The 13865-nt window shown below is 37.4% G+C and overlaps 1 protein-coding gene across 4 annotated transcripts in view; it reads right to left on the bottom strand.

The window, feature by feature from the left end:
- Positions 1 to 13865, bottom strand: part of MDN1 (midasin AAA ATPase 1) — a 173424-nt gene that overhangs the window by 47804 nt on the left and 111755 nt on the right. For all 4 annotated transcript variants that reach the window (XM_047734448.1, XM_047734449.1, XM_047734447.1 and 1 more), the window contains exons 51-59: positions 11648 to 11780; positions 10458 to 10573; positions 9532 to 9665; positions 6200 to 6357; positions 5859 to 5979; positions 5287 to 5497; positions 4694 to 4925; positions 4254 to 4380; positions 3445 to 3615 (exon numbers count right to left, since the gene is read on the bottom strand). In XM_047734448.1, coding sequence (XP_047590404.1) covers positions 3445 to 3615; positions 4254 to 4380; positions 4694 to 4925; positions 5287 to 5497; positions 5859 to 5979; positions 6200 to 6357; positions 9532 to 9665; positions 10458 to 10573; positions 11648 to 11780 — 1403 coding nt within the window. The remainder of the gene's footprint in view (positions 1 to 3444; positions 3616 to 4253; positions 4381 to 4693; positions 4926 to 5286; positions 5498 to 5858; positions 5980 to 6199; positions 6358 to 9531; positions 9666 to 10457; positions 10574 to 11647; positions 11781 to 13865) is intronic.

A 13865-nucleotide genomic window follows, 5' to 3' on the forward strand; every position in this document is an offset into this window, starting at 1 on the left:
GTAACTGATTATTTAAATATAAAACAGAACAAATATATATAAGAAGATATTGGCAAATGGTTAGCTCTAGGGATAGTGAAGACTTTTTTTTTAAAGCATGACACCAAAGCCAGAAAATAGAAAGTCAGCCAAGTATTTTAAAAGAGAACATTATAAAACTTGAGACAAGAGAACATTAGAAATATATTTCCAACCACATAATAGGTAAAGGTTTAATATCCATAATATATAAAGAGATCTTCAATAAGAAAATGATCATGAATTCAATTTTTTTTTTTTTACAAAATGAGCAATAAACATGACTGAAAAATTCAGAAAATGAAACTTTATACATATGTGTAAAGATGTCTAATCTCAACAAAATAATCAGGAGTACAAATTCAAATGAGATTTTAAAAATTGAATAATTGGCAATAATTAAAAATGTTGATAGCATCTAGTGTGTCAAGGATATGAAGAAACAAGTTCTCACAGATACAATAAGTGAAATTGTGCTCTAGTCCTACATCTTCCTGTGATCATCCAGGACTTTGTGACCTTCCCCTCTACTAGCTCCTAGCATGTTCATAAAAGTAAACATACCCTGGTGCTTACAGCAGCATTATCAAAACAGACAAATTATGGAAACAGCCCAAATGTCCATTGACTAATAAATGAATAAAATAGATGTGAGGGGGGTGTCACTCACACACACACACAGGAATATTACTCAGCCATAAAAAAGAATGAAATCTTGCCATTTGCAATGTTATGGATGGAGCTAGAGTATTATGCTAAGTGAATTAAGTCAGAGAAAGACAAATATAATGTCACTTTTATGTAGAATTTAAGAAACAAATGAACATGGGGGAGAAAAGAGGCAAAAAAGAAACAGAGTCAACTATACGGAATAAACTTACGGTTACTAGAGGGAAAGTTGGGGGGAATGGTTTAAACAGGTGATCGGTATTTAAGGAGGGCACTTGTGATAAACACCAGGTATTGTGTGTAAGTGATGAATCACTAAATTCTACACCTGAAACTAACATTACTCTGTCTATTAACTAATTGGAATTTAAAAACTGGGGGTGAGGAGGTAAAAATAAAAAACCACCTGCTCAGACATTCTGAGAACGGCCATGGATTTCTTTAACTGTGCAGACATTCTGACCAAGGATTAAATCCAATTCTTATAATATGTCCACAGAAATACTAGGATAAATAGACAAAGGTTAATGTAACAACAGTTGATGCAGGTATGATTGTTATAGAAAGGGGGAAATAAAGCAAGAAATCTCCACATTTATGAATAAGCAAGTAATTAAATAAATTCCAACACAGGGGCGCCTGGGTGGCTCAGCGGGTTAAGCCTCTGCTTTCAGCTCAGTTCATGATCTCAGGGTCCTGGGATCGAGCCCCACATTGGGTTCTCCGCTCGGCAGGGAGCCTGCTGCCCCTCTCTCTCTGCCTGCCTCTCTGCCTACTTGTAATCTCTCTCTGTCAAATAAATAAATAAAATCATAAAAAAAAGTTAAAAAAATAATAAATTCCAACACATTAGAACAATGGGATACCTTAAAAAGAATAAGCTGGAATGACATGCTTCCATGACATATTATGTGAACAAAGAAAGCGACCTTATTTTTGTTTACATATACATTTAATATAAAATATATGTAAAAGAATAAAAAGCAAAGAGTAGTTATTTCTAGAGAATTCTAGTAAGTATCTATCTATGTAAAGTTGGTACTTGAACACGGGGTTAGCGGTGGCAACCCTCCCGTGCCATAAAAAAATCCATGTATTTTGGAACACCTGGGTGGCTCAGTGGGTTAAGCTGCTGCCTTCGGCTCAGGTCATGATCTCAGGGTCCTGGGATCGAGTCCCACATCGGGCTCTCTGCTCAGCCAGGAGCCTGCTTCCCTCTCTCTCTGTCTCTGCCTGCCTCTCCATCTACTTGTGTTTTCTCTCTATCAAATAAATAAATAAAATCTTAAAAAAAAAAATCCATGTATTTAATGGCTAACTACCCAAAAATGTAACTATGTATAGTACAGTAGAACAAGACACCAGAGGTCTTCTCATCCCCAAAGTTAGCAAAGTTGGACCCAGGAGGGATATCTGCTATTTGTTCCTCTACCCAAGAATGCAGAATCTCCTTCCAAATAGAATGCAGAGAAAGGCAAAGAACCAGGGAAGGCAGACTACCTTTACTCACCTTTTCCAGGTCACTTGCTCCACCTGACTCCTGCTGCATGGTTCTAACACAGTTTCTGCTTACAGGAAATTCTGGCAAGCAGAGAGCCAGCTGCCACTATTCCTGTGGTATTAACTCCCTGCCTTGGGCTTTCAGCACCATAGACAATACCCCTCCCTCCTGTACCCTCTGCCACCAAAAATCCTACTAAGCACTTATCCTGTCCCCTGGTGTTTTCCTAGACTCCTTACTTCAGGGAGTCATCATTCTGTGGTCTTTTGTCAACTCTTCCAGTGATAGGCCCTGTCACTTCAGTGAGACACCCGCCAACACCCACCATCCCTTTGTACCTTTCTCAGTTCAATACCTCAATGAACAGAGTTTTGCACAGGTAGTGGGAATAAGGAAGAGTGCCAGAATCAGGTGAGAGCCCTGTTGTTCCAGCCTTCCCTGCATCTTTCCTCTACCCTCCCTTCACTTCTAGGCATTTGGTTCTACCTTACTTTTCAATCACAACATAAAATACATATTTACTGAGAAAAATTTTTCTCAGTAAAAAATCCATGTGTAAGTGACCCTGTGCAGTTCAAACCTTGTCTTGTTCAAGGGTCAACTCTATATACACACACATACACATATGTACATATACATTACTATACTGTTAAAATATTTAATAACTAGGATAAAGGTATTTTATAATTAGAGAAGAAAGTGAAGACTTTTTTATTATTATTTTAGAGAGAGAGAGCATGAGCAGAGGGTGAAGCAGAGGGGGAAAGAATCCCCAAGCAGACCCTGCACTGGGTGTGGAGAGCATGACCTGAGCTAAAACCAAGAATCAGATGTTCAACGACTGAGCCAACCAGACAGCTCAAGTGAAGATGTTTACCCAAATGGTTTAAGACAGAGTGTCTTTTTTGAAGATATTCTTACTAACATCCTGCAGAAAATAAAGTATTGCAATCACTTATTTAGTTACTGCTCTGTCCTAGGAATAAATGTTTATTGCTAGAGGGGCGCCTGGGTGGCTCAGTGGGTTAAAGCCTCTGCCTTTGGCTCAGGTCATGATCCCAGGGTCCTGGGATGGAGCCCCGCATCGGGATCTCTGCTTAGTGGGGAGCCTGCTTCCCCCTCTCTCTCTGCCTGCCTCTCTGCCTACTTGTGATCTCTCTCTGTGTCAAATAAACAAATAAAATCTTTAAAAATATATATTTATTGCTAGATCAAGAATTTTTATCAAACACTTCTATGATTTTATGCCAACAAACCTTCAATGTGGAGTCCAAAAGGGACTTGGGCATCTCCCTCTGCTCTACACCAGGCAGAGGGCTCCACATTAGCCAGTACTCTGGATTTGTAGTCACAGTACTACTCCAAAAAGACATAAATGTCGAATTAAACAAGTCAGACCACAAGGAAATAATTTCTTCAGTAGACACCTAAAGATAAATAGATAAAAGAATATTTGAGAAAAATTCCATTAATCAAGTTATGAGGTCTCCCTCTTGTAAGACTCATCTAAAATTAACATGGGTTTAAATATATTAATTCTAAAGTCCCTGATTCCCTACCACCCTGGTCATCTTGGTTAAGCCACTTATCTTGTTTATAATTTTAGAAAACTGAGATCTGCTTTTTATAAGGCTCATGAGGAAATATAAGTGAATCACACAAATATAATATCAGCAAAACAGGTAAGTGAACAAAAGCATTATAAAAAAATTAAGGTTGCACTAATGAAGTTATAATAACTGTTGTTTACCACTATTGACATTCGATAGTTACTTGTGGGGGAAAGAGTTATAACACTCACAATTGTTTTTGCACAAACAATAAAAATAAGCAAATAATTTAGTGTTATTTAACTGGAAACCAAACAGAATGATTCTGTGATGAGTTGAGGAATACCCAGGTAATTAATGCAAAAAACACTCAAAATTCTCCCCTTTCAAAGTTAATTCAAGTAAGACTGAGTTTTGGACATAAACAGAACATTCTGCAACCAGTCTGCCACAGAAAGTTTAACTGGGCCATAGCATTAAGAAGGTTTATCTCCCTTTTTGATCTTAGTTTTTACCTTCTGATGGTGCAATAGGAACCAAAGATCTCGAAGCTCTTGTGGAGCAATTGGTGTGTGCTTAAGACAAAATGTGATGTGATGACTGATCTCCTCATCTATCTGTGGTTGCTGATTTTTGCTGGACCTGTTCCACAAACAAAGAGGAAGAAAGGATGGGTCGTGGACTGTCAATAAACTGCTAGAAATCTGTTACGTATGGGAAGATGGAACACACAGTACTTACAATGCATTTATTAAAATACAAACAAGCAATTTTACTGGAAAGACACCTAGTAACTTGAAAAGGTGGAGTCAAAACAGGCGAAGAATCAGTGGCAACAGACTTCCCTTGGTTTTAGTAGCTAGTCCCCTTTAAGACAAGTCTGTGCTAGGTTTCACATGTAGGATCCATAGAATAACCTAACAAAAAAAAAGTTCCCCCAAGGAAAATGGCTCACCTTCTTAGACAAGCCTGTGTCATAAAATCAGCTGTCACTTTGTACTGCCAAAGCATAGCTAGGTACTCCATTGGAGGCCACAACTGAACATTCCTGGTGAGTTGGATTAAGGAGGTAAAGTCTGGTTGGAACAGGGAGGAAGCTTCATTGTGCTTTTTTTCGAGAAAACCAAGTGAAATTCCTTTGGCTTTTAGTTCTGAACAATGGGCATTCACAATATTCTTCAACTCATCTGGACAAAAAGACACATGTAATATTAACAGCATAGTGGTCAACAGAACAGGCTCAGATTCCCAAGAACTAGTTATGTGACTGTGAGTTTTACCTGAGCTTAAGTTTTGTACCTGTGAGATGACATCACTAATACCTACATGATTCTGACGACAGAATTAAACAGTATCTGTAAAGCCCATCTCTCTGCCTGACATACTCACTTAATGGTAGTTATAGCATACCCAGAAAGGGGAAAGAGAAAAGGAAAAAAGAAACAGAAAAAAAGAAAATCTAAGGGAAAAACTTAAAAACTTATTGGCTGCAGAGTGGCAGATAGTTCTGGAGCATCTGTCAGCAGGCTAAACTCTAGAGTATATTACCTGGGTTGGCATCTTCCAGAATATTAGCTTTGAGGACTAATCCCCAGGCCTGCAAGAGACTTTTCTTTAAAGTCCATTCAGAAGCAGCCACTTGGAGACGATTAATGTCTTCCCACCATCCACTTTCCCCAAGGGCAGACATCCGCTCTCTAATGGCAAGTGCTTTGTGAAGGACTTTCAATTGAGACAAACACTCCACCACCAGCTTATTCTGAAACAACAAAACCCAGGAGAACCTACTATAGAGGAGAAATGAGATTCTTTTTACCAGCCTGTTTATGTCTAAAAAAAAATATGAAACGTTTCCACAACGCTTCTAGAAAACATAAGGATTGTCTACTCCTGTTACTCTCAGGAGATTTTATAGTAATAAAGTTAAAACTCTACTCAGACGCAACACTCTCCAAGAATAAGCAAAACGTTAACACTTAACAAATCAGTTAATAGTACTGTGAACATCTGAAAGTTAAGTGTTATTGGAAAGGATGAGTCTAGTTAAATGGCAGTCCCCAGGCTCCAGAACTTCAGAAAAGGTCAAATCTTAGTGTTTACGACATGTTTCTAAGTTATACCTTAAAAGGAAATGGTCGTCCCAGGAATTTTTGCAACTTCTTTATACCAGTGAAGCCACCTGTCGGGCTCCCCAAGCAATTCTGAATATGTTCTGAGACCGTCTGAATCTCTTTGTAGTATCTTTAAAGGAGAAAAGGGCAGAGGGGAGTAAGGAAAGAGGGAAATGCTGGATAGTATAGAGACACAGTAGAGGCATCATTTACATTTTATATTTGCTTTATATTCACCAATAGACTAAGGGAATCAACCAAAGTAAAGCAAGAAGTTTCAATTCCAAACCCTTTTTTATCATCATCAGTACTATAGATGTTGACATTATTACTCTAAATATGAGTCTTACTTGTCCTCGTGGTTCATTAGGAGTTGGGGAATCTGACGGACCCAATGTTTTAAAACCCAGTGCCAGTGAAGGGCAAGCAGGGCGAGGCCTGGGGCATCCACTTTTACTGTGTCAGCCACAGTCCAAAACCGATCCCGCCACTGCAGAGAATCCAAGATCTAAAAACAAAGTAAACCAAACTACTCAAAAACATTTCTCAGGAAAAGATACAAGACACAGATTTCAATTGTTAATCAATACTCAACATACCCACATAAATGGTCTAGCATTCGAATGAAATATTTTTAGGGACATTAAAGCAGCCAGAGAAGGCACAGCTTTTTTCCTCCAACCACTTGAAGTTCAGAGCTATTTCCTTAGAGAAAATGGAATTATTGGGTCATATGGTATGTATACATGCAATTTTATTAAACACTGCCAACTTCTCTTACAAAGCAGCTGCACTATTTTATATTCCAACCAGCAGCACACGTGTATTCAGTTGTTCTGTTTCCTTACCAATACTTAATCCTGTTAGTGATTTTAATTTTAGCCATTTTGTGAGTGGTACTTCACTGTGGTTTCAATTATACTTCTTTGATAACTAGTGAGGTTGCAACTTTTGAAGTTCTTACTAAGCATTCATATATCTTCTGAAAAGCATCTATTCAAATTATCTTGCTCATTTAAAAATTTGGGCTGTTCTAGTTTATATAATTTACATATAGTTTCTATATTATACAATTATAATTTCACGTATACAGCCCGTTTTTTAACAGTTTCTCCCAGTGTTTTCATTTTCTTAACATTGTCAATTAAGAACAGAAGTTTTTGGGTGCCTGAGGGGCCCAGTGGGTTCAGCATCTGCCTTCAGCTAGGGTCATGATCCAGAGTAAGTCCACATCGGGCTCCCTCCTCTGCGGGGTGCCTGCTTCTCCCTCTGCCACCCCCCCATCTCTCATGAATAAATAAATAAAATCTTTTAAAAAAAACAAGTTTTTGATTTTGACAAATCTTATCAAATTTTTTCTCTTATGAAGAATCCTCTGAAATCTTTGCCTATCCTCAGGTTACGAAGATTTTCTCCCATGTTTTCTTTTAGACAGTACATAGTTTTAGCTTTTATATTTAGATTTATAACCCACTTTTGAGGTAGTTTTTCTATATAATGTAAGACGGGGTAAAAGCTCATTTTTAACTTTATTATATGAACTTTATTGTACTTGTTCCATCACAATTTGTTGAATACACTGTTTTTCCCCATTAAAATATCTTTACACTTTTAGAAGAAAAAAATCAATTAACTCTAAGATCTATTTCTGAATTCCTTTTGGTTTCATTGGTCTACATGTCTATCTATCCTTGTGTTAATACCTACTGTTTTCACTAAAGTAGGTTTATAATGCAAATCAGGTGTGTCTCTATCATTGCTCTTCTAAAAATTTTTTTTTTTTAAAGATTTTATTTATTTATTTGACAGAGAGAGATGGCGGGAACAGGAACATGAGCAGGGGGAGTGGAACAAGGAAAGCAGGCTTCACCCCTACCCCAGCAGAGAGATTGATGAGGGGCTCCATCCCAGGATCCTGGAATCATGACCTGAGACAGAGGCAGGAGGCGCCCCCTAAAAGCTGTTTTTATAGCAAAGCTGTCTCAAGATTGCTTGAGCATTTTCTCTCCGAGATTCCATGAGGTAAAAGCTACTTTCATAATATCAAATTATTTACCTTTTTTTCACTATGTTGACATTTGCACTGACAGTACCAGAAAGAGGGGGGATGGGTGAGATGGACAAACTGTGATTGGGTATATGGCAAACACTATATATTGAAAATGAAGTGAATCTGTCAGCTCAAGAAAAGCAACTGAGAGTATTTGCTGCTAGTGATAAAAGTCAAGCTTTCAAAGCAAAACCCAGAAGTTTGAAAAACCAAGACCCTGACAAATTCCCAATATTTCAAAATTTTTCTGTTGAGGTTTGTGATAGTTGTACATGAGTGTGACTCTGCTGACATTGAAGAATGATTTATCAACATTTGAAAGATCTGGTAACTCCATGAAAAATATTTTCCAAATTACCAAAGCACGAGCTCAATTCCTACAAGAGTAAGAGTCCATCCAAAGTGCAAGCCAGACGAATGGATTTTGATGCATGACGAATTTGGTGTATTATTTTCAGATTCCACATTATAAGTAAACTTTAGAAAACTATCACTTGTCAAGTTGTGGTACAGTACCAAAGAAAATTATTCACAATTACATGAAATGGCAATGAAGATATGAGGTTGGAAAAGGGAGGAGTGTAACTATATGAATAGAGGCTGAAACAACATAACATAAGAGAATGAATGCAAAAACAGAGTCCATTTTCTTCTGTTAATCCAGATATTAAAGAGACTTGCAGAAATGTAAAGACAGTTGTACTTTCCATTAATTTGTTTTGAAAAACAGTTCTCACTAGAAATTTTATTCCTATTAACATTAAATGGATTTGCTGTATTTTTTAAGCAAACTAATAAATATATTTTGTATTTTTCAGATTTATTTCCTAATATAGTAAATACGGACAGATGTGACTATATAAACAAAAGTTCTTTAGAATCTTTGGTAAACTTTTTGGACTCAAGACTCCTTTATGGTCTTAAAAGTTAAGACCTACTGTTCTAGTTTATTGAAATTACTAGAATAATCTGGATTCAAAACTCAAGGAAATCCATATACAATAATGATGTCTAAGAAGGCTTAAGTGGATTAAAATACAAACGAAAATTCCAGTGTTCTCCAAGAGGTAGAGAGATTGTAGCATATACATTTGATGGAATGTTACTTGGCAATAAAAAGAGATGAACTCTTGATACACTAAACAATATGGATACATCTCAAAATAACTGTTTTGAGTTAAAAAAGCCAGACAAAAAAGTATAATGCATAATTCCATTATGTAAAATGATAGAAAAATGCAACTGACCAAAAGCATATTAATGGATACCTGGTTTAGGGTGGGGGCAAGGAAGAGAAAGGAACTACAAAAGAACATGAGGAAAGGCTTGAGGGTATGTACTGGATATGTTCACTATTGTGGTAATGGCTTCATAGGTGTATACATGCCAAACATAAAATTCTACACTTCAAATATATGCTATTTATTATGTCAATTATATACCCACAAAGCTCTAAGATCTTATATATATTTTATATATATGTATAAAATATATACATATATGTATCTGTTAAGAACAATTAAATTTCTCAAGTAATATTGGATATATAATAACATTATAGCTCGTCTCACCCCTAAAAATCTTAAACATTTGTCTTGACACAAAATAAAAACATGAGGTACATTTCCTCACCTCAATGACACTGGCATTGGATACGATCCCCTGAGATGACTGGACCCATAGCAGGATTAGTGCATCACAAAGTTCAAAAAAAGCAGCAAGATTGACCACAATTTCAGGGGGCAGACTGTGATAGCTCTCTGGATCTTAGAGTTGACATAAATAAGAACATTCGATCAGATTTAAATTAATTTCTGGACATTTTCAAAGTCAACTGCAATATGGAACTTAATTGCAACTCCAGTATGAAGGTCAGTTTTGAAAAGTCAAAACTGAAAGCAAACTCTTAGCCTGCTATCACCATATTAAATTTAAGAGATCAGGTATGCATATCTATAGAAGTTCTTAACATCTTAGTGAAAAATTAAAATTACTGAGCAATAATGGATATTTTATACAAATACGTGTTTAAATACAAAACAAAAACAAAGTGTATATATGTTTGAATGAATAAACAGCACAGAGGAGAGGATACAAATGAAGGTACTGTTAACAAGAACTGCTTCAAAGGCAGACTTCACTTTTTATGCTTCCATACAGTCCAAATTTTTTCCAGCAAGCGCAGATATCTTTTCAATTAAAAAAAAATAAAGGAAGGATGAAGAAAGAAGCTATAACCAAATACTTAGAAGCGTGAACTTTTTGAGTCAACAGATCTAGATTTCAAATTTTAGCTCTGTTACTTGCTAGAGATGTGACCATTAGGATCTCTGCACGTCCCTCTCCTCTTTTCACAAAATAAGATCTACACCACATAAGGTTACTATAAAAAGTAAATGAAATTGAGGACATGTACAAAGCAGTTAGTCATTACTATTGAACAATCAGGCCAGCAAGTCAAAAGAAATCAGTAAAATGGCAGCAGCTGCTGAAGGTCTCTTAAGCAACATTTTATGATCAGATCCATAACTCAAGAATATAAAAGGTAAACTTCTCACCTTTATGGAACTCAAAGGACATTCTCAAAACACTATTTCTTAACTTTTTGCCACCAACAGAAACCAGATTTGCTTCAGTAAAAATACGTCTTTCCCGGTCAAGATACAGGATTGTCCTGAAATGAGATCAATAACATAACAAATATTATTGGTTCCTCGTGTATTCTATTTTGCAATCACATCCTCTACCTGCTGAAATCTTGAGAATCCTTGGAAGATCAATCTCCTTCAACCTGCCATTCCTTTGCATCCCCTCCGAATTCTGGACTAAAGAGATGGAGGTAAAAGTGATGACGACCGTGTGTTGGGCAGGGGATGGGGAAGACAGAGGGCTGGGAAAAGGTGCATCTAGGTAGACTGCCAGGCTTTGCTGTGATCCCAACTAAATACAGTGTGAACTCCTGAAAGCGGCCGTCATACATTAACCTCCTTACAAGTTACCTGGGGAGGCACCAGGGGGAGTTACTAGAAGGGGAGACAAGAGGGCCTTTGAAGTGCTGGTTCATACCATATGCATGAGTTCACCTTTTGAAAATTCCCCGAAACCAAATATACTCATTATTAAGTGTACTTTTCTATAATGTACATTATACCTCAATTATAAAATTATTTGTAAAAAGGTATTACATTACACTGTTTGCCAATTAAAAAAGTACTGCTGGCCATTACATTAAATGTGAGGAAAGACCAGCTTATATAACAATTAGGTGAATTTGTATGTTGGGTGTGCACATAAGGATGCAGGCTCCACATGTCTCTTCAACATTTAAGGATGGGAAATGACGTGGACACAAGGCTGTGAGAGAATGAGCAGGTAAAAATGGGAGGAACTGCTGAGAATCATAAATAGAAAACAATAGAAATATGACTCTAGGTCATATGGTAAAGGATTAACTGCAAAATAAAACACAATATTAACATTAAACTAATGTATCTCTTAAAAGCATTCTATTAAATTATTAAGAACTTGCAGAATTTACAGGCATTTTGCATTCAGAGTTACTTCACTGAGCATGGAACATGAAGGCAAGGTGGTGATGAAGGGAATCCCATCCAACATCCCACCACTTCTTAGGTTCAGGAGATTAAACACATGTAAGCTAAATTTGACAGAGTTTAAAAAAGGTATAATCAATAAAGCTATATTGTATAGGAAGGCAAACATGCCCAAAACAGCAGGCTTCACCTACTTGTTTGCAACAGACTCTAAAAGGGCAAAGAGCTGCTCAGGCTGGTCTGTTTGTGGGTCAAAGTCCATGGAGTTTCTAATGATGTCCAAAGCCTGCATATTCCATCGGGGGTCCAAAGGGATCACAAATTCATCTGGTTTAAAGAAACAAAACAAAAAATAGAACTTGGCAGTTAAACTCCCTGCCTAGAAAATTTCAGTGGAAGATTTGTACTGTCTTAATTTGATCACATTCAGTCCTGATGGGGAAAGAAAGAGAATAAGAAAATTGCTGGTTTCAGCCCATAACACTAGAAAAATATAGATCAATTGCTTTTACACTATTTCCTTTCTAAATGCTAAATTTCTACTAGTCCTGAAAATTCACTCCACTGCAGGATATAAGGTAATCCCTCTAGAACATAAGCATTCCAACCAATACTTTCACTTGCCCAGGTCCCACTGCCGGTCAGAAAACAATCTATGAGCTTCATCACCCAATCTGTTGTCATTAACCTCAAAAAAACCTAACTCACATGGTGGCAAATGAATAAATATGTTTCATTTGCTTTCAGTAAGAAAAACCACTCAGGAGGCACCCAGGTAGCAAAGTCAGTTAAGTGTCCGACTCAGGTTTTAGCTCAGGTCCTGATCTCAGAGTCACAGGATCTAGCCTCAGGTCCTGACACAGGATCAGTGTCGGTCCTGAGTGTGCACAGTCTGCTTGAGATTCTCCTTCTCCCTCTGCCAGTCCCCCTGGCACTCCCATGCACAAGTGTACTCTTTCAAGAAAATAAATAAATCTTTAAAACACAAAAAGCAAAAACAACTCAAGATTTTGCTTTTAAAAGCCCTTTCTTGGGGCACCTGGGTGGCTCAATTGGTTAAGCATTCGCCTTTGGCTCGGGTCATGATCCCAGGGTACTAGGATCGAGCGCTGCATCAGGTGTCCTGCTCGGCGGGGAGTCTGCTTCTCCCTCTTCCTCTGCTGATCCCCCTGCTTGTGCTCGCTCTCTCTCAAATAAATAAATAAAATCTTTAAAAATATAAATAAATAAAAGCCCTTTTTTTGTAATCAGAGAATATAGTATCTGCTGCTTCTTTGGCTTAAATTTGGCACCTCTTCTATAAAGCAGCAGTGATCAGATCTCACCCTTCTGTGGAGAACCCGTGAGAACCCAAGGAATGAGGTTAAGACAAAACAATGGTAACATTAATATTAAGGTAGCTGGGTAGGTCAGTGGAGCACATCAAGTATCTACCATACACTAGACTAACAAATGCCTACTGTCAACAGCAAAGTACATGAAGGAGGGAACCCATATTCCAAAGTCCAGTAAGACTACATGATCCAGAGCTATACACTAGAAAAGGAAGATGAAGGCATACCTAGTATGTCCCAACAGTGGGCAAAGGATACCTACTAAAAAGGGAACCTGCTGCTCTACCCTAACACTGTTTCCAAAGACCAAAATTCTTTCATACTTGGGAAGCCAATAGTTTAGCCACAACTTGATAACTACAGTAGTTTTCCCCATTATTTGATTTCTTCCCAAACATTTTCCTTGTTATCTTTAGTGTACATAAGGTCATTGGTTAGCACAAAATCATCATACATATTTTCTTCTAAACCAAATGGCAATGGTATGTTTTGATCAATATCAAATGAAGACAGGGGTGGGAAATTAAAAATCTGACTCTATGAAAATATCCAGAATTTCCTCATTAATGCTTATGTTTAATCAACTTTATATTATTCTCTTCAAGAAAGTGTGCAATCTTACTCCTTAATTAAAAATAAATTCTGGAGGCACCTAGGTGGCTCAGTCACTTAAGAATTTGCCTTCTGCTCAGGTCATGATCTCGGGGTCATAAGACTTAGCCCTGTGTTGGGCTTCCTGCTCAGTGGGGAGTGTGCTTCTCCCTCTCCCCTTGCCCCTCCCCCAACTCATCCTCCCTTTCTCAAATAAAATCTTTTTCTAAAAATAAAAATAGGGGTGCCTGGATGGCTCAGTCATTCAGCATTTGCCTTCGACTCCGGTCATGATCCCAGGGTGCTGGGATCAAGCCCTGGATCGGTCTCCCTGCTTGGCAGGAAACCTGCTTCTCCTACTCCCTCTGCTTGTGTTCCCTCTCTTGCTGTGTCTCTCTGTGTCAAACACATAAATAAAAAAAGAAAAAAATTTTTTAAAAACTAAAAATAAAAAAAAAATAAATTCTGAATATTTCATTTGATTTAG

Source organism: Lutra lutra, chromosome 6 (assembly GCF_902655055.1).
Source record: "Lutra lutra chromosome 6, mLutLut1.2, whole genome shotgun sequence".
Lineage (NCBI taxonomy): Eukaryota > Metazoa > Chordata > Mammalia > Carnivora > Mustelidae > Lutra > Lutra lutra.